This window comes from Scardinius erythrophthalmus (assembly GCF_964197995.2).
Source record: "Scardinius erythrophthalmus genome assembly, chromosome: 24".
In the NCBI taxonomy this organism is placed as follows: domain Eukaryota; kingdom Metazoa; phylum Chordata; class Actinopteri; order Cypriniformes; family Leuciscidae; genus Scardinius; species Scardinius erythrophthalmus.
In genome coordinates this window covers 28,305,521-28,331,623 of record NC_138244.1, presented here as the reverse complement: position 1 = coordinate 28,331,623, position 26,103 = coordinate 28,305,521, and the positions used below count along the sequence as shown (strand labels likewise).

Genomic DNA, 26,103 nt, shown 5'->3' with positions numbered 1-26,103 from the left:
TTTAGGTAACAAAATGTGCCAAGTCTTTAAAAAAAACTATATAAATTATTTGAGCATTTCCTCTATTCTGTTTTTTTTTTCTTGAACAGAATATTGAACAGAATCGTCCTGTTGAGTCGAATCTTTTCAGTTCAAAAAGTCGTTCTGAACGAATCATGAATCTTAATTTTTGGATTTCAATTAGACCATTCTACAGTTTTATGAGTGACTTAAAAAAGTCATGCACAACAAAATTGCATGACTAACTTCAACTTGTAAAGTAAGACTATTCTTCAAGCAGTCTGTTTACGCAACAGACCACTGGTTCTTTAGACTGAACCGTTTGAAAGAACCGATTCCCGGAAATGAGTCAGAGCCCATCGCACGCTCTTGTCCAATCAAACACCATAACGCTCAGAGGGGGCGGGGCTTCGCGTTGGCGGTTGTGTTTGTTGCAGAGGAGCGAAGATCCAGCATTAATTCTATCACGAATTTATCGAGCTTGTTTGTAATTATTCGAAATCGCACCACGATCAACTTTAAAGCTGGGAAAGCTGGTTTGCTGGCGACCGGACGAAGAAATCCCTCAAGCAACCCGGACGCTGTGCTCGGTAAATGTTGTTAATGTCAGATGTTGTTGGTGTGCTGTAGTTAGTTAGCAGCATTAGCAGCATGTTCATGATAACAGTGTCTGTGATTAGTGTGTCAGAGAAAACTATGACCTGGTGGATGTTGACTCTAGATAGCCCTGATCTACACAGGTGCAGTGTGATTAGAGGACTGAAACTTTTAACAGGCGATCTAGCAGGACGAGTGTAGTTCGCACACTACCCGTACTCAGAAGATCTCGCACACTACACCTAGACTAGTGTGCGAGAGAGCTCTGTTCTGCTTCTCTTTAGGGGAACAGAAAGACATTTAGCGAAGGACAAAGTTAATTTTCAAAGTATGATGTAAGTGTTACATAAACAGGACCTTTTGTGTTAATATTGGCGTGATAAAGAGGTAAATATTTATCCCCCTGTTTCTTGTTTCCCCTGTTTGAGCAGAGGTGTGCAGAGAGTTGTTTTTTTCTGAGTGACATTCTCAAACGTAAAGACTCATAAGGCAAGTTTATTTATATAGCACATTTCATACACAATGGTAATTCAAAGTGCTTTACATAGAAGAAATTAAAATAATAAAAAGAAATAAGAATAATTAAAACAGTTTAGAAAAATAAAATAAAATACAGTACAGTACAAACAGTCGGGCGAACATTGGCACAGTGCTCATTCAGTAATAGTTAAACAGAAGTGTTTTGAGTCTGGATTTGAATGTGACTACAGTAGGAGCACATCTGATCTTAATAACCAAAACTCAAAAGTATAGCCTAGCAAGTCAAAAGGTAGGTATCTTTGATTTATACCCTATTTAATTACGTTTTGGACATTCTCATACTGAGAAACTGCTGATAAATGGCACACATATATATCATTTTTTATTATAGATTTACATATTTTTCTTATTTGGCATGCAATAACTCAGCAAGGAAATGAAGTATTTTTTTGGTGAAGTTCCCCAACATGTGATCTGCGTCTGGATTACATTAGGTGGAGATGGCATAAAGTGCTAGCCTGACGTCCTCATACTCAGATCTCTGTGATTCTCCTGATGTTTGTGTTGGGTAATAAATAAGTGACGTGTGAAGTAAGAGTTCCCCGGTGTCTGTCCTGCAGGCGGTGTGTGAAGATGGAGGACATGGAGGTGGAAGCAGCGGCCGGTGTGATCGTGGTCTCGGAGTCCGACAGCACCACAGAAGAAGAGGGTGTTCCTGCGCAGGCGGATCGGCTCCGGCATCCGGTGCATCGGCCCATCCGGAGGAGGAGGAGGAGGAGCGGGTAACACAACCACAGCTTCCCCCCAAAATACAGTCGTTCTTTACAATTGCCTGGATTGCTGTGTAAATTGCTCATTAAATTTAAGCTGTGATCAATAATTCCTAATTTCCTGCAATAGACATTTAACCCTGAGTGCGAGTGAACGGATAGGGGCTTTCGCACCGGGTAGCTCTAGGATCTCAGTTATCAGTGACCAGGATGATTCCCCGAGAACTAATGGTTCCCCTAGGAACGTTTTCCTGGTTGCATTGCACTGTCAGCGGGAACTCTGAAGTGACGTGAGACACGCTTGTGGTTGTGACTTTTATTTTGACGGACGCCTGAGCAAACAGTGCTCACATTCTCTGTGTTCATTAGTTTACCATCTGTACCAGTCTAAAGCCCGGGACACACCAAAACAATGCCAAAGAACTAGCGCTGATGAAAGCCGACTGTGTTGGCGCCTCGAGTCGCCTGCGTTGGCGGGGAAATCTGCACTTGAACACACCGACATCAGTGATAAAAGGAAAGCTTCTCGAAGCCTTTAAAGCAACAACATGTAACTTTTCAACCTTCATAATATATTTCCAAGACCCTTGTGATAGTACATCGACTTACAATAGGTTGAATGAGACGTCTGCCAGAGCCTGACGGGGTCTGTATCACTTTTACTGGCACTATGTAACTTCGGGGTGCGGGTAGTAACCAGCGCTCAAAAAGAACTACAAAATTCGACTGCTTTACGGCATACGTCACTTCGCCCACCACTTCCTCAAATGTGGCCAACCAGCGCGTTTGTTTTCGTGCGTCTGTTTTCGTCATGGCTGAAGCAGCAGCGAAACGTAAGAAGTCCAAGGTTTTGTCGGAGTAGAGTCGGAAGAGGAAAAGGGAGAGTGATAAACTGAAAGGCAGGACGAGGATCAATATTGGTCGAGCGTTTGCTCGCTGGCGTTAGCTTATGGAGGAGGAGAGTTACCAGACCGATGCTGACTTGGCCGTCATGCTGTTGAACTAGTAAGTAACTGTAAATTGCTTGCATACTATCTTTAGTTTTTCTAATCTGTTGTCTGCCTGGCTACGTTACGGAAACTATCTGTTCCTCCATTTATCTTCATGAATCAGCTAGTAGATGAGCTAAATTATCAATCTGGTAGCTAGTAAACACTAACATGGTAGTTTTAGATGGTTAGGATGCTATCGCTATTATTCTCGTTCAGATTTGAGCATTGCAATCGACATGCAAATCGCAAATGTTTGAGTTAAAATGTTTAGTCTACTAAACATGTATAAATTATGAAAGGGGGAAGATTAATAATATTGTCATTGCCCATATGAAAAAAACCTGCATGCTTCATATACAGTAACCGTAAATCATTTTACGACAGCGGTAATGGACAATTCCGCTTCCAACCTGTAGGGCGACCGCAGAGGAAAAGTTCCATGTTGTTGCTTTAAAGCAGGCAATGTTATTTATTAAAGGGATAGTTCACTTTGAAATTCAATTTTGGTATGTTTTAGCTTACCTCAAGGGCATCCAAGATGTAGGTGTCTTTGTTTCCGCAGTAGTTTCAATTTAGATATTTTTAGGTCAAACCGTTCTTGTCTGTCAGTCATATAATGCAGGTCTATGGTCACTATCTCAAAGAGCATGCACAGAGTCCAAATTAAAACAATTCCCCATCGTCCAAATGAAACAATTCCCCATCGTAAGTACACATTGATGGCCTAAGACACGAAACGAGCAGTTTGTGTGAGAAAACGAACAGTATTTATATCGTTGTTACCTCTTATACACAGCCACGTCCAAGTGATATGAGGGCGCGCGCGCATCCTGATGTGTGACGTGTGCGCAGACTGGTGCATAGAAATATACACTGTGGCTGTGTATAAGAGGTAACAACGCTATAAATACTGTTCGTTTTCTCACACAAACCGCTCGTTTCGTGTCTTAGGCCGTCAATGTGTACTTACGATGGGGAATTGTTTCATTTGGACGATGGGGAATTGTTTTAATTTGGACTTTGGACATGCTCTTTGAGACAGTGACCATAGACCTGCATTATATGACTGACAGACAAGAACGGTTTGACCTAAAAATATCAAAATTGAAACTACTGCGGAAACAAAGACACCTACATCTTGGATGCCCTTGAGGTAAGCTAAAACATACCAAAAATTTAATTTCAAAGTGAACTATCCCTTTAAGGTACATGTTTAAATATAACAGACTGAACAGAAAACTTGTAACAAATAATGAAGAAGAGGCGGCCGTAAAAGCCTTTCTAGTGGTATGAGGTTACGCACCGGTGTGCGGGAGTGGCTAAAGTCTTTCTCCTAGATCAACAATTACCTTTCCATTGTTAAACATGAGTGGAATACCAACATCAAACCGACCGACAGGAAACCAGAAGATGAGGCAGATGTGTGGAGATCCAGAGGGGGAGAAGAACATTAACATCTCCTCAATGCATGTTTAAGCAATACTGCCTAGATTGTACATTAGGATACTTTAATATCTCTATTAAGTTCACGAGCGTTCAGTTCAGTGTATAAGCTGTCAGATGAGACCACACATGGCATAGTTACATGTTAGAGCACACTAGTAAATAAACAGTATGGAGTTGAAAGCATGTCCTGTGAAGCAAAAGGTACAGACGTGTCACTGAGGTGTGAACGACTCTGTCTCTGAGTGTCCCAGCAGTCCTCGATCCGCATCAGCAGTCCTCGGCATTAGCATACTGTGATGATGAAGGCCATTGTGCCATGTTGACACCTTTAAAAGGCTTTCTGAAGTGCCAGGGCAGTAAAGAGTTTCCCATATTTGCTCAGTCTTGCCAAAATCCGGGAACTCCTGGCAATAGTTGCAGGATCTGTGAGACGGTTCCTCCGGTGCGAAAGCCCCTGAGTCAGGAGAGTTTCCTGCGTGTGAATGAGTTCATGACCTGATGCTCCTCTTCTGTCTCCCAGACTCAGCACTCGTGAAGAGCTCCAGGCGCTCATACGGGACACGGAGGAGCTGTCGGAGCGCCTGAGACGACACACAGCTGACGCTCACACACACTCCTCCAGCCAGCCCGCTGCCGTCATCACACACACGTCCCATCAGCCCAGCGCCACTGGCCCGCGGCCGGCCCTCCCCTCACACACAGGTTCCTCCGCTCTATCAGGGCATCCACTAACCCTAGGTGTGTCCTTTAGGAGAAGGAGTTGCTCTGGGGTCCTGTCAAACACTTAATGTAAAGCTTTGGAGCACAGATTCAAGTTTGGTCTCATTTACAAAAATATCTTTGAGTAACTATTGTGTGTACCAAGTGTAAAATAGATTTTCTTAAATATTACAGTTCCAGTAAAAATACACACTTCTGCCCAAACGTATGCAGTTGGCATTATTGTATAGTATTGGCATTAACACAGGCAAAACTCATATAAATAAACCATCTGACCTGGCTTTGAGTGTAATCTTTAGGAAATTTCACTCGTTTTCTCCCAAAAAAACCAACAACAACAAAAAACGAATCTTCACCTGTTATTCAAACATTATTAAAAACGTGTTCGATTTTGTAATAATCATATATCAGTCGATAATCTTTAGCCAGGCTGTCATGGAAAGAGATGATGAACACATGCAGAAACGAGAGAGAACCAACAAAATAATTGGGAATATTACTAACTGATTATGTTGTAGCCAATGTTTGCTTTTCCTCTTTTTTTCTGCTTTTTTTGTAGTAAACTAGAACCTGTAGCTGTAGTTTGTTTTTTTTGCCACATAATTTTGTCAGTTAAATACCTTATTAACCAACCTCAGTGTTTTGGTCTTCCCTTATATTTGACATTTTTAACCCTCATCCTTCTCTCGCACTTTGTAACACATCTTTCACTCGCGGGAAAGCTCTAAAATTAGACTTGCTCTCTTTTTTTTGGCCAGAAAGTAGGTCTACACTTAAAATGTACATATCTCGATATGCAAATCGCAACAGCTTGCTCTGCTCTCGGCTGAATAACTTTTGTAGCTTTATTAAGAATCGATATTTATATTTAATTCATACAGTGAAAACTAAGCAGTGTTTATTTTTACACTTGATAATTCAGTTTCTGTTCTAATAACCCTACTGTAGGATAATCTGAACCCTGTGGTTTACACTGATGTTAAAATAACACTTCTTACGCGACAGTAAAACACTGCTGTTCACTGGCAGAAGCTGTAGGGAGGTTTTCTCGTCACAAAAAGAATGTGAAACACATGTAGGTTATATGATTTTAAATATATTTTTAAGATAATTTAAGCTTATTTTACACACTTCGCATTATCGCATATCGAATATCGCATTATTTAATTTTAAGTTATGCATATCGCATCTTTCTTCAGTATCGTGCAGCCCTACCAGAAAGCTTATTTCTTTTCGTTTTAATAATATTTTTTTCTATTTTTTTTAATGAATATTTTTTGGGAGATTTGTTTTTTAATAATTTTTATTTTATTCACTTTTAAGATTTAATCATTAAATAATAATTAAATAGTAATTTAAGCACACTCCTCACATTCTTTCAACTTAAATTAAAAATAACTCCATTTCATGCATAAATCTTTTAATTCAACTCAAAATATCTTACATTGGGTGTCTTTGCCGACCTCTTGTGGAAATAAACTAATACAACATGATATTTCATGACTCTTGCCACTAGATGGCGTTATCGCTCTATATGGAGCAAATGAGCGGTTCCGCTGGGTCCTAAAGTCAGTTTCTCTTCAGGATGCATTCAGATGAAGACATTGTTAAATCCATTTTTGGAAAAATTTTAGCATTTTTAGTTTGAATTTTAGCATCCATTGATCACTAATGAAGATGTTTGTGTAACGCACAGGGCCCAGTGTTCCTCCGGAGCCTGAAGGGGCGAGCGCAGGAGCAGAAGAGCTGAGACCAGAGGCTGAGGTGTGTGTGACTGAGAGCTCGTGTTAGTCCTGAACTCCTGCTGCTCTGTGAAGGATTGCGAGTGCAGTGTTTGACTCTCTCTCCCCAGGCTGTGCCGGAGCCGGGGGGTCCCGTAGGAGAGGTTGTGCCGGAGCCGTGGGGTCCCGCTGGAGAGGTTGTGCCGGAGCCGGGGGGTCCCGCTGGAGAGGCTGTGTCTGAGCCGGGGGGTCCCGTAGGAGCTGTCCCGTGTCCCGCTGGAGAGGCTGTGCCGGAGCGTCCCGCGGGAGCTGTCCCGTGTCCCGCAGGAGAGGCTGAGGACCGGGATGGGGAGGGCGAGATCTGCTCCATCTGCTTCGAGCCCTGGACCTCGGCCGGGGACCACCGGCTGGCCGCTCTGCGCTGCGGACACCTGTTCGGGTACATCTGCATCTCTCGCTGGCTCTCGAGCGGAGGAAACAAGTGTCCACAGGTGCGCTCCCTCTTTCACTCAACATTACAGGCCAGTGTCCGCTTGCATACGTTCTTCCCGGGAGTGTGGGACTTAAGGCGTGATTTCCCCTCAGCTAAGGGAATGACTTAAAGGGATAGTTCTCTCAAAAATTAAAATTAGCCCATGATTTACTCGCCCTGAAGTCATCCTAGTCAAGTCAAGTCATCTTCATTTATATAGCGCTTTTAACAATGTAGATTGTTCCAAAGCTGCTTTACAGTGATAATAGGAAATTAAAGTAACAGAGGGTGAGTAAATCATGGGCCAATTTTCGTTTTTGGGAGAACTATCCCTTCAAAGATGTTGCATATAATCCCTTAAACGGTTCTCTTAGGTAAGGGAAAACGTTAAGTGTTTACGACAGCGACCCAGGTTTTGCCGTTATAAAATTTGATTTCTGCCATGGACACATTATTTGGTTGATTCGATTGTCGAGTTCACGCGCGTGATCATTGGTAACTAAACCTATGCACGTGAACTCGGCAATCGACTACTTTGGACTTCACCCGAAAACAGGATGTAAACACAGGTATTTGCGCTGGCTTAAATATCATCATTTTTATACATATCTTTCACATCTACTGCAGTCAGATTCACTCGTGTTCACTCTGAAGGAATCACTCACATTTTCTGTGCACTTGTAATGACACATCAAGGATGTTAAGAGGCTAAAAGCAGGTTTAAAACTTGCCCCATTGAAGTCAACAGGGTGCAGATTTTAAAAATAGAATAACTCGGTGTAGGCAACACCGATTTTTGTCGTTGTTCTCTGTATTGACAGCACTCCAAATGTACAAAAAAATGAGCTCAATGTTAAAATTGACCGGAGTTCTCCTTTAAGGGGCTTCAGTGTTTCCCCTACAATGTATTAAGCAGCGGCGCAGTTTTAGTAACTTCACGTGCGAGTCTTTTCCGCTCCGTGTTTGCGCCGCGCTCTCGGTTCCGTGTGTGTCGGCCTTTTACAGTCTATGATGTCGGCGCACTGCGCTCTCTGCTCAATGTTCAATGTTCCGCTCCGTGTTTGCGCTGCGCGTTCTGCTCTGTGGTTAACGGCCCAAACACTCCAATCATGTACCGATCATGCACTGGAAAAGCAAAGTATGCTCCAATAACGTGAAATTTCTCAGTAGTAGACTTCTGTTTGCTGAGCTGGTATAGCCATGCATGGTAAAATTACCTGCTCTGATCACATACTCTGGTAATAAGAGCTTTGTATTACTATACTTTATTTTGATAATTAGTCAAAAAATAAATCTGTTAAATCTGAGTATGTTGCATAGAACTGAATGAAGAATAATATATTGATGATTTATATTTTAATATAGGGCTATTTTCTGTCCAATTTGTGTGGACATTTTTCTTTTTTCCCCTTTTTTGTGTGTTTGATTTTAATCAGTGATTCTACATTTAAATTTTGATGATTACAAGTTTGGAGGAAATGCAATTAATTGCGATTAATCACAGCAAATTGTGCGATTAATTCATTATTTTTTTTAATCGATTCCCAGCCGTAATATATATGTATATATATACATATATATTTTTTTTTTTACATAGTGCCCCTTTCTTACATTTGAGCCTCAAAATGTATGTCTCAAAATGTCCATTTCTATCCACAAAACTTGCCAGAAGTCATGGTTTAAGGGGTTATTAAAAAAAAAATCTTCCTGGGGTGCATGCCCCCGGACCCCCCGCGACTCCGCGAGCGGCTTGGTAACAACCTCCGGCACGTAACAGCACCGCTGCTGGAAAAATTTATAGGGGAAACACTGGGCTTCATGCAACACTTAGCATTTTTCAAGAGATTACAGGGAAAGATAGATACTGAAGGAAGTTACTAAGCAAGACACTTAACCCCTAGTTGCTCCAGAGGCGTGCGACCTCTGACATATATAGCAATTGTAAGTCGCTTTGGATAAAAGCGTCAGCTAAATGAATAAATGTAAATGTAATGTAAATGTGAAGGGAAATTCTAGGGTGTATGTGTAAGTTTCACCTACAGAAATTAAATTTCTCCTTATTTTTTGCAACATCCTTAAGTTTAAGGGAAACCTAAGTGTGTTCTTCAGGGAAAATGACACTTGAGGTGCTTTATGCAGCCGGGCACAGATCCTCATCTTCACTGAGTCCTTTAAAACCAGTTTTTGAGTTCATGATGTAGTGTTGGGATGGGGTCATGTGATGTTTACAGTGTTCACACGACTGGCTGTATAAATGCATATACTCTACACATTTTTGTTTTTTAATGCTGATATTGACCTATGAGACCTGTAGCTACTATATTGAGTTCTAACGATATTGATAAAAAAGAAAAAGAGATATGAAATAAAGGGATGCACTGATATGAAAATTGGCCGATACGGATAATTATTTATATTTGAAAGCCGATGTGTGACAGATTTGAGCGGCTCTTACTGTACTTTCCTTTTCAAAGTGATCTTACATCATGTGTCAAGCACTGAAGCCCGTCACGGCGAACTGAAGTGTCTCAGCTGAGGAAGATCATGCATCAGCTTTAATATATCGGACAGATAACTATAACATTAAAAATGAACATAATGTTTTAAACATTTAAAAACCTTCAGTGTTTCCCCTAGAATTTTTTCCAGCAGCGGTGCTGTTACGTTTTGTTACGAGGGCATGCACCTCCGTAAGATTATTATTTTTTTTAAATAACCCCTTAAACCATGACTTCTGGCAAGTTTTGTGGATGGAAATGGACATTTTGAGACATACAAATACCATCAACAGATTCAAGGCATGATTATTGCAGCACGTACCTTGAGCTGGTCACAAACAGAAACCTTCATTTTATCATTTTAGACAGGATTATTGGATTATGTTTTTCTTTTGTGTTCATTTTCAGCTATAAGGTAGAAATTGATAGGGGAAAAATGAAACGACACAACCCAGAAAAAGATTATTTACAATTTATTGATAATTTTATCTTAATGGCAAAGGCCACACCCAATCTGTGAGCACTTAATTTTTCTGGGCTTTTCATAGAAGATCTTTAAGGCTCTTTGGTAATTGAATGCTATTGTGGGGGGGGGGGCATTAATGCTGACACGCATGCACGTGGCCAGATGCTGTCCTTGTGGCCTATTCCTCAGGTCTGTCTTCACCTAGAAATAACTTAAAAAGTGAATATTTTCACAGAAAAAAAAAAATTTCAGTTAATTTTTTTATATATTTTTTTCACAGAAAATGTTTAATATTCAGTAAAATCCACGGTTCTCGGTACAAATTTCGCAGTTCGTACTGCTTTCTCCTTTCCACAAGCGTTTGTTCTCCCGTGGCGTCTGTCGTTTCTATGCAACCATGAACAGAGACGCGCGCCTGGAGAAACGAGCGCGCTTGCCGCGTCTACATTTTAAATTATGAATTTGCACGCGCAAAATACGCGCTATGTGAACGGCCTCTTATGGCAACGTGACATTGGCCTAATCGAACATATTTCCATATGGGGCTCTTTCCTCCTTTCTTGTCAACAAGTGGATTCAGAGCCACGGCGTTAGCAGCGCCGCCGGTCGCCATAGGTCAGTGTTTTTATAGGTGTGTAAGTGAATGAAGTGAATGTCGTGATATTACTGATCATGTGAAGATTTTGCTGCGCCGCTGCTGAATACATTCTAGGGGAAACACTGACCTTAATAATGAATTTTGATTGAATATATTTATAGACACGTGGAACTAAAGTCAATAAAAAAGCCTCCAGAATTCACTCATAATCTGATGAGAGTGTGTTAGTGATGAGTGTGTTCTTGTGTTCTCAGTGTAATAAACCGGCCAAGCGAGGCCACATCATCTTCCTGTACGCGCGCAGACTGAAGGCGCTCGACAACGCGGAGGAGGTGCGTCTGAAGAGGTGTGTGTTCAGCTCTCTGTGTGTGTGTGTGCAGTCGTCTGGAGCCTGTGCTGATGTGTTGTGTGTGTGTTGTGTCCTGATGAGCCTGTGCTGATGTGTGTGTGCAGTCGTCTGGAGCCTGTGCTGATGTGTTGTGTGTGTGTTGTGTCCTGATGAGCCTGTGCTGGTGTGTGTGTGTGTGTATATGTGTGCAGTCGTCTGGAGCCTGTGCTGATGTGTGTGTGCAGTCGTCTGGAGCCTGTGCTGATGTGTGTGTGTGTGTGTGTGTGCAGTCGTCTGGAGCCTGTGCTGATGTGTGTGTGTGTGTGTGTGCAGTCATCTGGAGCCTGTGCTGATGTGTGTGTGTGTGTGTGCAGTCGTCTGGAGCCTGTGCTGATGTGTGTGTGTGCAGTCGTCTGGAACCTTTGCTGATGTGTGTGTGCAGTTTTCTGGAGGTGGAGCAGGGCCTGCGCCGCATGGAGCAGCTGGAGGTCGCTCAGTGCCGTCAGCAGCTGCAGCTCGTGGCCAATGAAAACACACGTCTGCGCAGAGAGGTCGAGGTGTGTGTCCTTCTGTTGTGTTGATGCCAGTTATCTGAGATGTAAAAGCAGCTCTATATATTACGGCTGCACGACTCCGTCCGGAGTAAAGTCCATTCTGCGATTAGTTTCAGATCAGCACTGCTCACCAACACACAGGTGTATCCCATGATGCACTGCTTCACCCACAGGCGAAGAGTGGAGCTTCACTCTGAAAGCGGCAGCGCATAGATCCGAATGCTGGTTAACACGTCATAATAAACGCCTGATGGCTTCACGTTAAATAATACAGTTACGACACATTATGTAAAAATCATAACAAACATCTGAATTATTATTTTATACTCAGTTGGTCAAATGCAGTGAGTGTGAATGTGTCCTATGTAAACTCAAGTGTAGATATATTTTCTATACTTTATTTTTTAAACTTAATGGTTATAGAAAGAGGTTTGTGTAAGTAAACCCCAAATTAAGAAAAAATAATAATTTCCCAAATTGTTCCGTCTTTAAAAGATGGTACACACACACACACACACACACACACACACACACACACACACACACACACACACATAAATGGTCCTCAGCAGTAAAAAATAATAATTTCCCAGATTTTTGTGTTTATTTTGCACTTCCTAACAAAATCACCCACTCGTACTCTTCAAATGCAGCCATTCAAGTCATCTGGCCAACATTTCTGCATTTCTTCATAATGTAATATAGATATATATATAAAACTATATTGTGTGTAAAAAAAACATTGTGTAGTATAGACAACATATTGTTTGCTAAATTAAAAACTAAATGATTAAATAATTAGCTTTTATATTGTTACTGTTGTGAAAACTATTTAATTTGTGAGAAGAAATACTAAGTATTAAGACAAAAAAAGTCTTCTATTTTCTATTAATTAATACAAGTTGTGTAACTTTTCTGTATTTTTTGGGTTGCACCAACTCAAACATGTATTGTAGAAAGAAAGAAAAAGTCAGATCTGTGTATAAGTGACATTATATTATTAAAATACTGGTAAATAAAATCAAACGTTTACAAACATCAAACATTTTAGTTCCCTTCATTCCACAGTATTCATAATAGAACAAGAATGAAAAATATAAGCCTGAAACATGCAGTAAATATATTGGCATTCATTATACTGTAAATATCATTTATTACCGGTATACACGGCCTAAATTAACTTAAGATGAATGTGTGTGGGAAATGAGCTGTACTAATGAACCTGGGCTCTCATTCAACACAGATACTGATGTGTGTGTTTGACGTTAATCACTTTATACAAGTCCAGGCACATTTCAGAATAAAAAAAAAAACATGTTCAAAATGTGGGGATCATCATGTTCCTGTTCAAATTAACACTTTTAATAGAAGAAAATTAATTAGTCTCATGATGTCGAACCAATTTTTAGAAAGCAGAATGAAAACTAGTAAAATCATATTTTAGCAATATACATTTCTGGGGTGAAATGAACATAAAAAAATATAAAGATATTTTAATAAAAAAAATAAAAAAATTGTTTCATAAAATGAAAGTCAATGGGGTCCAAAAAACAAATTTTGGACCTTATTAACTTTAATAGTATGGAAAAAAGAAAATAAAAAATTAAGTTCTTCCACTAACACCTGTGGGAACCTGAACCTGATCTGGATACAGTTGGGTGGCCCAAATTTTATATATATATAAAATATATTATACATGATTTAATTATATTTATTGCCGACAAACGAGAGGCTCCTATTATGATCTTCATCATCTGTACGGTGTGTGAGTCCTGATGTGTGTGTGTGAGTCCTGATGTGTGTGTGTGAGTCCTGATGTGTGTGTGTGAGTCCTGATGTGTGTGTGTGAGTCCTGATGTGTGTGTGTGAGTCCTGATGTGTGTGTGTGAGTCCTGATGTGTGTGTGTGAGTCCTGATGTGTGTGTGTTCTGTGCAGGAGTTGAGGCGGTGGAAAGCGCAGGTGTCGTTGGGCTCGTCTCAGGGCTCGTCTCTCTCCTCCTCCCAGAGGCAGGACTCGTCCAGCGCGGGACATTACGTGTTCTCCAAGGCTCTGCTGGTGTCTCAGACCGGGAGCAGTCGCGTCCTGTCCTACTGCGAGCCCCTCGGGTGTCTGCTGGCGTCACAGCCCTCCACACACGCCACCCTGCTGCCGGGTGAGAGTCTGAGCCGACACACACACACACACACACGCCACACTGCTGCCAGGTGAGAGTCTGAGCCGCCACACACACATACACACACACGCCACACTGCTGCCGGGTGAGAGTCTGAGCCGTCACACACACACACACACACACGCCACACTGCTGCCGGGTGAGGGTCTGAGCCGCCACACACACACACACACACACGCCACACTGCTGCCGGGTGAGGGTCTGAGCCGCCACACACACACACACACACACACCACACTGCTGCCGGGTGAGAGTCTGGGCCGCTACACACACACACACACACACACGCCACACTGCTGCCGGGTGAGAGTCTGAGCCGCCACACACACACACACACCACACTGCTGCCGGGTGAGAGTCTGAGCCGCCACACACACACACACACACACACGCCACACTGCTGCCGGGTGAGAGTCTGAGCCGCCACACACACACACACACACACACGCCACCCTGCTGCCGGGTGAGAGTCTGGGCCGCTACACACACGCCACACTGCTGCCGGGTGAGAGTCTGAGCCGCCACACACACACACACACACACACACGCCACACTGCTGCCGGGTGAGAGTCTGAGCCGCCACACACACACACACACACACACACACACACGCCACACTGCTGCCGGGTGAGAGTCTGAGCCGCCACACACACACACGCCACACTGCTGCCAGGTGAGAGTCTGAGCCGCTACACACACACACACACACACACACGCCACACTGCTGCCAGGTGAGAGTCTGAGCCGCTACACACACACACACACACACACACACGCAACACTGCTGCCGGGTGAGAGTCTGAGCCGCCACACACACACACACACACACACACACGCCACACTGCTGCCGGGTGAGAATCTGAGCCGTCACACACACACACACACACACACACACACACAATGCTGCCAGGTGAGAGTCTGAGCCGTCACACACACACACCACACTGCTGCCAGGTGAGAATCTGAGCCGTCACACACACACACCACACTGCTGCCGGGTGAGAGTCTGAGCCGTCACACACACACACACACACACACACACACACACACACACACACACACACACAGAGTCAGTTCTGCTGGTGTCAGTGATTGGCTGTTTCTCCTCAGGCTTCGGGGTGAAGATGATCAGCACTGCGACGCTCAAGTCGAGTCAGTACATCCCCATCCACAGCAAGCAGATCCGAGGCCTGGCCTTCAGCCAACAGCAGGACAGCTTACTCCTGTCAGCGGCCTTCGACAGCACCATCAAGCTCACCAGGTGAGACACACACACACACACCCACACACACTCTGCTACAACATGTGGAAGAGACCGCACAGCACACTGAGGATCAGCCTCTGTAATGAAGTGGCATATCAAACATATGGCGGGGAATTGCTTAGAGGTCCACCGATATATAACGTGTTTCCCATTGACAGTTGCTTTCTGGAGCGATCAGGTCAAATCAGCGCTGATAGTTGCTGAGTGTTTTATTCTTAATCATTAATATTCTCGTGGCTAGAGCTTGAGTGTTTACAGTCTTTGTACTGTATAAAATCAGAAGCACCCACCAATTGTAACCATCTGTTAAACACGACTATGCTTTGCATATGAAGAAATCGATGAGAAAAGCTGAAGTGTTTACTGTACACATTATCTAATCAAAGCCAAGGATGCAAAACTCAACTTTTCTGTTAATTCTCAGTTTTAAATAGTGATGAATCGTGCAGATCCAGTGAGTTCTTTCAGGGGTTGAGGAGCTATTTCTGTCAGAGAAACGAACACTCACTCACTCGATCTCAGTCCTAAATGACAGTGATTCTTCTATTAAACCTTTGACGCGTCAGATCTGTGTTCTGATCCAGAGAGAGACATCATCATGACACAGCTTCAGTCTCTTCAACATCACAGGATCATTATTTCTGTCTTATAATCACTCAGATTACCACAGAAGCTCTGGGATAAGTGTGTAGTTCAGATATAAACACTGATGTCTACAGTAGTGACGAAACAGAGCAAATCACCTTTAGAGAGAAACTTGACGCTTCAAATAAATATTGTATCGATGACATCGTTACACCAGTAGGTGGCGACACGAGACTGTTCAAATAATGTGCTCGTCATCGAGTCACTCATTCAAGAGATTCGATCAAAAACGCAGATGGAAGCACGGTCTTGTAACTCTGTCTCATTAGGTACTCTGACTTGTGCTCCTTTGAATTCTTACCCTTCAAACTACACCTCTAATCCAGTTGTTCTATCCACTGTGAAAATTTGGAGGCAGTTCAGGCGTGATTTTTAAAATCTCTTCTACCTCCCCGCTGATACCTATATGTGACAACCACCTATTCTTTCCCTCATCAGTTGACTCAGCTTTTGCCCTGTGGAGGGATAAGGGCATATTCTGCTTTAAACAACTTTTCATTGATAAGACCTTTGCTTCTTTTAATAGTCTGAAAACTACATTTGACTAACCCCAATCTCATTTATTCAGATATTTCCAGGTCCGTAATTTCGCACTCCACAATCTACCCAACTATTTACCACCTGATTCCTTTACTGAGATTATTTTGTCCTTTCCTACGGACCATACATTTATTTCAGCAGCTATGAGATTAATTACATCTTCCTCATCCTCCTTAGCGGTCAGAAGTACCTGGGAAAAAGAGCTGGGTTCCTCCTTCGAAACTGAATGGTGGAACGAGACCTTAGAAAGGGTCAACACCACTTCCCCTTGCGCAAGCCTAACATTAATACAATTTAAGGTCGTCCACAGATTACACCTTTCTAAAGTTAAGCTTAAAAAGATGTTCAATACAAGCGACATTTGCGACAGGTGCTCTGTCTCCTCTGCCAATCATACTCACTCATATGTTTTTTTTCCTGTCCAAAGTTGGATTTATTTTGGTCAACTTTTTATGACACATTGTCAAAAGCTCTTACTTAGCTCTTACTCTTACTACAAAAGCCCTGCAGACCACAGTTGCTTCTCTCGTGGAGAATTGGACATTATTGCTTTTGCCTCCCTCGTGGCCCGAGACGCATTTTACTCCATTGGAAAGACCCAAAACCTCCTACATCTAATTCCTGGCTAAAAGACCTATTGTCTTTCCTTCACCTAGAGAAAATTAAATACAGCCTGAAAAAACGCTCAGACCTATTCACCAAACACTGGGGCCCCTTCCTTTCCTATGTTAACTCCGCTCAGTCTTTGGATGACTAACCAGTTGATTGCACGGAGCAGACCGGACTTTTTTTTTTAGTCTTGTTTAACCCCTTAACTGTCACCCCCATATTTGGGCATAGACATGAAAATGCACTATACAAACTTAAACAGCTGTAATTCATGAATGCTTTGTAGTACAGACATAAGGTTGGTCTTTTTTGAAAGAAGACACATCGAAGATTATTGTTGACGTGGAATAATTAAAAAATATTAATTTTTCTAAAAGTTATTAAAGTTTGAGTTTATTGTTATGAAAATTTGCTATAATATTGTTTTATTATATTAAATATTTACATATTAATAAATATATATTTTAGCCTAAAAATGCTCAAAAGTAAAAGCTGCAAGTCTAAATGAGTTGTGTTTAAAGTTTCAGCTTGAAATTTTAAAAAATGAGGTTTCTGTGAGACTTTTAGTTGGCACACCACAAATGGCCACTAGGAGACACCCTTGTTCATTGGTGATTCCCAAAGGTCATTTAGTTGCTAGAACTGACATCTGACACCACAGCACAAACACACACAGAGAGAGAGAGAGAGAGAGAGAGAGAGATTTTTTAAAAACTTTTCACAAATATTTTCACTTTATTATACAAATTGCAACTTAAACTTGAATAAGACTTAGTAAATAATAAAAGAAAAGCATAATGAAATAAAAATCCTGGGAAAATAAATATCAAAATATTTCCAACTATTTACAAACTATTTACATTTTTTTTAACTATTAACAAACTATTTACAATTTTTTAACTATTTTCAAACTATTTACAACTTTATTCAAATGTCCACAACTTTTGAAAATTACAATCTATTTACATCATGCCAGTAATTGAAGCAATCCCGTGTTGCTTGGAAACACAAGTATGATCCACATCCCTGACAAAACACAAGCGTTTTGCAATGGCACACTTGGCATCTTCTCCTGGAGTCATCACTTTTGTTAGTGATGTACATTGGCCTGTGGCAGACATGGCCTGAGGGTTCTCCTGTCATTTGAGGTGCTGGAGGAGCAGGTGGTGCTGGAGGTGCTGGAGGAGCAGGCTCACTTGGAGGCATCCAGTCTGCAAGCTCCATAATCAAATCCTCACGGAATTCCCGCTGAGTTTTTGCTCTCTGATTATGAGCAGCAGCCAACTGCTGGTGCAGGAGGAAGGCATTTACCACTGCAATGTCAATGAAGTGGTAAAAAATTGAGCGGTACCACTTCCTAGTCTTTCTGAGTATTTTGTAGTACCCGACAAGGGCATCAGAGAGATCAACTCCTCCCATGTACCTGTGTGGAAATAATAGAATATATTTCAAATCTAAATGCAAATGTAACAAAGTAAATAAAATGAACTAATTTGTAAAAATTTTGTACACAAAAACCACTGAATAAATTCAACTCACTTGTTATAATCATGCACTGCAGTAGGAATCGGTACAGTGAGTTCTGTCCATCCTCCAGCTCTCGTCCTCACCCTCCTCCGTGCGGTGTGATCTCCTCCTGCTGAATGGAAGGAGGAGCACATGAGCACCTCCCTGGTGTCCTTCCATTCAAGAAAGAGGAGCCTGTCGTCACGGATCCACCGCATACTCCCACGGGGAGCATTTCTGGGCAACTTGTTTTCCAGAGTTTTTGGGAAGCCCACCCGGTTGCTTCGAATGGTCCCACAGGCCCAGATGCCCTTCTGGAGGAGGTCTCTGAAAAGGGATGGGCTGGTGTAGAAATTGTCTACAAACAGTTTGTAGCCAGTTCCCAGCATCCTCTCGTCCACTAGTGCCATCACGGATTCATAACTCAGCCCCTTACTTTGTCCGTTTTGTCCTTCAGGGGATTTACCTTCATAAATAAAAAAATCCCATGTGTATCCATGGGCTGAATCAGCTAAAACAAAAAGTTTGTACCCCCACTTCGTTGGCTTTTCTTTTTGGTACTGTTTCAGCCCAATCCTCGCTTTGGATGCCACCATCCTCTCATCTACTGCGATATGTTGATGAGGGTGAAAATAGGTCTTGCAGGCATCTCTTATCTCCTGGTATACTGGCTTCAATTTACCCAGGCGATCATAGGCCGGAGTCCCCTTCATTTTTGCATTTTCAGCATCCATCTTAGGATCGCTGAGATGCAGTGCTCCTGAAATGGCCTGAAATTTCCTGCCAGACATGACAGTGGCAGGAAAGCCAAATTTGTAAAGCCTGGACCCACTCCAGTAGTTTGAAATTTGTGGTACTTTTACCAGACCCATGTAGATGACCACTGATAGGTATGAGTATAGATCCTTCAGGCACATGTCCTGCCATGCCTTCCTGGTTGTGTCTTGATGCTCAGCTGCATAAGCATTTGAGTTGCGAATGACCGTTTGGCACACTGTTGAAGAGAAGAACTGCCGAAACAGTTCCAGAGCGCTATATGACTCTGTAGTCAGAAGCTGAGGGCCAGGAGTTCGAGCTGGTCGGAACACAACCTCAGGTGGTGGGATGTCGGGTTCATCTGAGCTGTGCCATCTTGCCTCAGTGGTACCCGAAGGAACAGCCCCTCTTCCTCTGTGTTGCCCTCTTCCTCTGTGTTGCCCTCTTCCTCTGCTTTGCCCTCTTCCTCTGCTTTGCCCTCTTCCTCTGCTTTGCCCTCTTCCTCTGCTTTGCCCTCTTCCTCTGCTTTGCCCTCTTCCTCTGCTTTGCCCTCTTCCTCTGCTTTGCCCTCTTCCTCTGCTTTGCCCTCTTCCTCTGTTTTGCCCTCTTCCTCTGCTTTGCCCTCTTCCTCTGCTTTGCCCTCTTCCTCTGTTTTGCCCTCTTCCTCTGCTTCTCCTTCTGCCTTCTTCACTAAACCCACTGAAAGTGGATGTAGTAGCTGATGCAGATGAGTCCTCACCATCATCATCTGAATACCTATTGCAACAATATACAAACTGAATATAGTATAAAACTTACAAAGTATTGTTTGGCAACAATATAGTACAAACTGAATATAGTAAAAAAAAAAAACTAATATAGTACATGCAACAATATAGTACAAATTGAATAAAGCATTCAACTAATATGGTACATGCAACTATTGTGCAAACCGAATAACGCCTAAAACTAACAGTACATGCATGCATAATTCAATTATATATATCTAAATGTATACTTATACAATTATATGTTTACATCACATTTATACATAACCCAGAAAAATTAGTAAAGATTGTGTAATAGAATATAGAGAAAAAAATATGACTCACCGTTCTAGGGTTGAATCTGACATTTCCTCTGGCAAAAGCACGTCTGGTTCATCATCACTCGAATGAAGATTAGGATCATCATTGTTGGAAGGATGATTTTGCTCATCATCACTCGACTTACAAAGCTCTTCAACTACTTCTAGCAGTGTAAAACACTTTTTAGGCCTCGGTGGATCCATTTTGTGAGTGTGGCAGTGGAGAATGAGCCTCAGTTTGTGTGCTCCTGCTTTCTGCTCTGCACGTTTATAAACGTTCAGCAGCATTTACAAACAGGAGGTTGATTGTGATTGGCACGTGTTTGCAATTAGACCTAAACTAAGTTTCTATTGGATAACCTGTTGCTTTCAAAGCAAATGAGCCTTAGTAACAGCTATGACAGCTCTGTTTGGCTACTGAGACTGTCTTGCCTTGCTGTTACTGGACATAACATTGTGAAGGTGGGCTGTTGCTGGTCAGAAGACTCTACCAACATAGCAATTAGTATATTATGGCAAATCCACACACAAAATAATATTTTATTACAAAATGAACATTATAATTATACTAATTCTTATAAATATATATATACTTACATTAGTCTCAATCAAGACAATATACATGAAAATAGATGGATAACTATGAATATAGATGGATATTCTCTATTTTTATAATATTATTTTATACATTTTTATGGACAAATACTAGCATATATGTTTTATTATGAATTTGTAGCATAAAAACAGAAGTTTCAATGATAAAAAGTCGATCCATCGACTTTTTGTGACAAAGGTCAGAACTCCTGTTATGATGCAGATTTTTTTGAGGTGCACTCTTGTCAAAAATTCATCGGTTACTCTTTCTACATAATTTGTAGCAAAAAACAGCAGTCAAATATCTATTTAGGAGTCTTAGACCTTTCCAACGATATACAGTTTGTCATAATTAGATTAGGATTTAATAGTAATATAGGAAAGTAAAGTTAGGCGTCCCGTATACGGGACGGTGACAGTTAAGGGGTTAAATTCGACTGCGGTTTTACCTGCAAGTATGCTTATTTCTATCCCTGTTAGTACTTTCTTGCTTTATGTATATCATTTAAACTGTCTTGTTGTTTTGTTCATTTGTTCATTCATATGCTTTGTTTATTGAAAAAAAAAAAAAAAAAAAACGACATGCTTGTACAAATTCCCAATGGAGACATGTAACGTGACTTGTCGGCAAAAAAAAAAAAAAAACGCTGATTCATCCAGTAATGAAACGAGTCAGGACTTTATGAGCGAGTCACTGAATGCCCAGTTCTGGCGTGGCGCCGCATCCCAACATACGCGACCGTAGGGTTCTCAACGGGTCGGGTCGGCCCGACAAACCCGATGGGACCCGCGGGTTCGGGCCGGGTTCGGGTCGAAAATATATTCAAATGACTCGGGTCGGGTTGGACCTCGGGCTTAATCTTTTCCGCTCAGTAAAAAAAAAAAAAAAAAAAATTATTAATCATCGCTGCTGTTCACCGTAAAGTAAGTCTGGCTGCTGCGTGTAACGTGCATCATGGAGAGGGGCGGGGGCAGACCTGACGCCTTTAGCCTGGAGAAGAAGATGGAGTTGGTGAGAAGTAAACTTGCCGCAGGTGAATTCACCGTCGCTACTAAAGCCTATTTATATATTTAAAGTGTATTGTTTCAGTTGTTTGTATTGTTAAAAGGTGTGAACATTAAAGGTTGATTTGAATTCCCGTCTGCTGGTCATGATAATACGTGTATGAGAGAAAAAAAAAACGATGCGGCGTCGGGCCGCGGGTCGGGTTCGGGCAGATAATTCATGTTTATGTGTCGGGTTACATCGGGTCCGGGCTTTAAAAGCCACGGGTCGGGTCGGGTTGTAATTTTCAGGCCCGTTGAGAACTCTATGCGACCGTACACTCACATCACGTGTTTATTAACGCAGCAATCGCTCACGTGACATAGCCGTCCTAATCGGCCTAATAAACATGCTTGAGTTATTAATGTCATTCAAGAGACGAGAGAATCCCTCACTGCTGTTGACTGAATAAAGAATCTGGTTATTTTTCATTCATACAGTGAAGTTTTATTTTTACATGTGTTTATTCTCTTCTTCCTCGAGTGTTACAGGAAACACAGCCACTGTAGCTGAGAGTATTCACGCACTGTTTATTACAGCTGTATCTTATACTGTATTTGCCCTGTTATTTGTGGTTTGCATCTGTATTATTTTTGCCAGTGTTCTAGTACATGTTTCTGCCGCTCTCCTCAGTGAAGTTAACGCAGATGTTTCCCCACAGCTTGCTGACGAACACCGTGGTCCAGGCCTACAACACGGGCAGACCTGTGTGGAGCTGCTGCTGGTGCCAGGACAACAACAACTACATCTACGCCGGCCTGAGCAACGGCTCTGTGCTGGTGTACGACACGCGGGACACGAGCACGCACGTGCAGGAGCTGGCGCCGCTGCGCTCCAGGTCAGCTCGGCTGGGGAACTGTAGCGGTGCCGGTCCAGGGCTGGGGGTCGCAGATCCGCTCCAATTCTGCAATCGAATACTTGTTATAAATAAAGATTTCTTTTGTGAGCTTTTCGATATGAGTTTAAACCATGCGAGCGCGAGACGACTCTGTGTTCAGCGCCTCAGGCGTGTGTAACTGTATCGGCCGGCTCTTAAAGTGACAGCAGCCTAATAATCCTGTGTCGTCTCTATAATAACACTAATAACACACTCGTTCTTCTTTTGCAACTATATTTGCAGTGTTATTTTACATTTGATTACAGTTTCTGTAGCTGAAAATTAGGGGTGCACTATATATCGGCCGCCGATATAATATCGGCCGATATGGTCATTTTTTTTACACATCGGTATCGTTCCGATGTCAAAATAGGGCCGATGTGAACAGGCCGATATTTGACGTGTGAAGTTGAAGATGAAGTTGACGATGCTGTAGCAGTAGTGAACGCGCCTGAGAGAAATACACATTTCATACAGATGACATAAGCAGAGAACAGTCTGTTTTCTTTCGTTTTGAATTGTTCTGTTTAAAAATAGATGTTTCAGGCTTTCTATATATGTCTTAGGTCTGTGAGGCAGGTAGGTTTCGGTTCATTTGAGACGCGCTTCAGTTCACGCGCCGTCGCCTCCATGTCCTGATTAAATATTTTCTAATATTTACTTCTTATTTATTTTTGATGAAACATTGATCAAAATTAAGATACAATTAATACAAAACGAAATTAAATTTAAAGACAGGCTTTATGCTTTCTGTTTGAGGTCTCTGTGAAAGTTTTTAAATATCGGTTCATTTTCACCACAATTTTCACATCGGTGCATCCCTACTGAAAATCTTAAAACACTGTTTATTTCAATCATATATTTGTTCAGTTGCAACTTTTTTTTAGAGTGTTTACTTGCCTTTTAATAATGCTTGAAATTTATATTAGTTAGGCTAGTTTTACTATGGTATTTTATCTAGCCGGAATCGAAAAGAATCGGAATCGATAAGCAGAATTGAAGTCGGAAAAATTTAAACGAGACCCAACCCTAGACATGTCCCGTACAGACATTGGAGGACGTGTGTGTGTGTGTGTGTGTGTGTGTGCGTGTGCGCGCAGTTGTCCGGTGGTGTCCCTGTGTTGATCTGGTTGTGTGTGTGTGTGTGTGTGTGTGTGTGTGTGTGTGTGTGTGTGCAGTTGTCCGGTGGTGTCCCTGTGTTGATCTGGTGTGTGTGTGTGTGTGTGTGTGTGCAGTTGTCCGGTGGTGTCCCTGTGTTGATCTGGTGTGTGTGTGTGTGTGTGCGCAGTTGTCCGGTGGTGTCCCTGTGTTGATCTGGTGTGTGTGTGTGTGTGCAGTTGTCCGGTGGTGTACCTGTGTTGATCTGGTGTGTGTGTGTGTGTGTGTGTGTGTGTGTGTGTGTGTGTGTGTGTGTGTGTGTGTGTGTGTGTGTGTGTGTGTGTGTGTGTGTGTGTGTGTGTGTGTGTGTGTGTGTGTGTGTGTGTGCAGTTGTCCGGTGGTGTCCCTGTCGTACATCCCCCGCTCCGCCTCGAGCTCGTTCCCCTGCGGAGGGCTGATCGCCGGCTCGCTGGAGGGCGGCTGCTTCTGGGAGCACGCGGAGGGAACCTCATACACACCTCACATCCTGCCTCTGGAGTCCGGGAACTGCACCGACATCCAGGTGGAGCCGGAGAGCCGACACTGCCTCGTCACGTACAGGCCAGGTACTGAACCACTCCAACAACACACACACTTCTGCACCAGGGCGGAGGAGGAAAGACATGGCTGCTCAAATAGATGTTAAAACTCATCTTTCATCACCAAAATGACATATTTAAACGTTTTTTTTTTTTTCTTGAAAATTCACTTCACTTAAGACAAAGCATGTGTAAATTCATAAGTCGACAGCATTGCTGAGTATTTCCTCCTTAAAACTGCAGTGAACCAAAGACAGTCTCAAAAACACGCTTTGAAATCGCTGGTGTTTCTGACGTCACAAACTACCTTGTAACCAATCAGATCAACGTGTGATCGTCAACCAGTGGATCTCTGAGCTGAGTGAGTGAGTGGAGGCGGGGCTCATTTGCATATTCATAGAGCCGCGCATACTAAATGAGGCAAGGGTGTCGAGTTACATTCAAGATGTTATAAGGCATGAAGATTTTTTTCCAAGGAAAAACGCTTAAATATGTAATTTTGGTGATCAACAAATCCTGATTATCAAACAACTGAAGCATCATCAACAGGGAGACTTTAAGGAGAAAATACTCCTGGTGCAATGGTGTCGACTTATGAATTTACACATGGCTTGTCTTAAAGCATATTAAAAACACCACATAGACACATAAACAACATTAACGCTGGATCTTCACCACAGGGGAACTTTAAAAATAAGCCCTGATAATCTGCGTGATCCTGTGATGGGTTGCACCCTGACAGCGTGTGTGTTGTGTCGTGCAGGTCGTACACACCCGTCTCTGCGCTGTGTCCTGATGGAGCTGAACCGCACGCCTCAGACCGACAGCGCTCACACACCCGTGTGCTCCTGCTCGCCTGTGCAGACCTTCAGCGCCGGCTCCTCCTGCAAACTGCTCACCAAGAACCGTGTGTTCCGGAGCCCGGCGGGACAGGGCGCCACGCTAGTGTGCGCCGGAGACGAGGCTAGCAACTCCACCATGGTGAGGACCCGCTCTTCAGCACCGTCATTACGCCCGTTCACACCAACAACTATAACTATAACCATAACTATATTCACGTCTACACCGACGAACGATAACAGTCTTTTTATTCTGAGCACGCGCGCGTCGGCCCTGCGGTTTCACAGTAGCAAACATGGATGTCCTGCTGCTCCTTTACGTTACACACAAACATCAAACACCATATCCTTAAAACGCGACAGGAGTCGGGAGAATCCGTCACTCTGATTACATAGTTGTCGTCTTTTGAAGACAAACGTTATTCATACTTTCGAATGAATCAATATCAGTTTGTTGCATTTACTCGTCTTCTACCAGCAGAGGTCCTCAGCGTGCTCCGCTTCGAGCGCATCTACACCGTGAGTCTCGCTAGTCTACTGTAATCCATCTAATCTAACCGTGAGTCTCGCTAGTCTACTGTAATCCATCTAATCTAACCGTGAGTCTCGCTAGTCTACTGTAATCCATCTAATCTAACCGTGAGTCTCGCTAGTCTACTGTAATCCATCTAATCTAACCGTGAGTCTCGCTAGTCTAGTGTCACCCATCTAATCTAACCGTGAGTCCCGCTAGTCTAGTGTCACCCATCTAATCTAACCGTGAGTCTCGCTAGTCTACTGTAATCCATCTAATCTAACCGTGAGTCTCGCTAGTCTACTGTAATCCATCTAATCTAACCGTGAGTCTCGCTAGTCTACTGTAATCCATAT

At 42.6% G+C, this 26,103-nt stretch overlaps 2 protein-coding genes across 3 annotated transcripts in view; one reads left to right on the top strand and one right to left on the bottom strand.

Moving 5' to 3' along the window:
* The first annotated feature begins 395 nt into the window (after positions 1-395).
* rfwd3 (ring finger and WD repeat domain 3) overlaps positions 396-26,103 on the top strand; it is a 31,989-nt gene continuing 6,281 nt past the window's right edge. The window contains exons 1-13 of one of the 2 annotated variants that reach the window (XM_081356247.1): positions 396-672; positions 1,039-1,122; positions 1,698-1,859; positions 4,806-5,023; positions 6,702-6,769; positions 6,858-7,217; positions 11,015-11,106; positions 11,531-11,645; positions 13,579-13,795; positions 14,927-15,077; positions 22,503-22,679; positions 24,207-24,421; positions 25,158-25,375. In XM_081356247.1, coding sequence (XP_081212373.1) covers positions 1,711-1,859; positions 4,806-5,023; positions 6,702-6,769; positions 6,858-7,217; positions 11,015-11,106; positions 11,531-11,645; positions 13,579-13,795; positions 14,927-15,077; positions 22,503-22,679; positions 24,207-24,421; positions 25,158-25,375 — 1,980 coding nt within the window. In that variant the 5' untranslated portion in view covers positions 396-672; positions 1,039-1,122; positions 1,698-1,710. The remainder of the gene's footprint in view (positions 673-1,038; positions 1,123-1,697; positions 1,860-4,805; positions 5,024-6,701; positions 6,770-6,857; positions 7,218-11,014; positions 11,107-11,530; positions 11,646-13,578; positions 13,796-14,926; positions 15,078-22,502; positions 22,680-24,206; positions 24,422-25,157; positions 25,376-26,103) is intronic. The other variant, XM_081356246.1, reaches the window with a different exon arrangement.
* LOC308684886 (uncharacterized protein) lies at positions 17,226-20,093 on the bottom strand. Its single transcript, XM_081356248.1, has 2 exons — positions 17,841-20,093; positions 17,226-17,523 (listed from the first exon to the last, which is right to left on the bottom strand). Exon 1 carries the CDS (start codon positions 19,882-19,884, stop codon positions 19,429-19,431), a length of 456 nt encoding a protein of 151 aa, XP_081212374.1. The 5' UTR covers positions 19,885-20,093; the 3' UTR covers positions 17,226-17,523; positions 17,841-19,428.

Excerpts from the sequence above, each read along its gene's own strand:
- LOC308684886 (XM_081356248.1), bottom strand. The coding sequence starts at position 19,884 with ATGATGATGGTGAGGACTCATCTGCATCAGCTACTACATCCACTTTCA.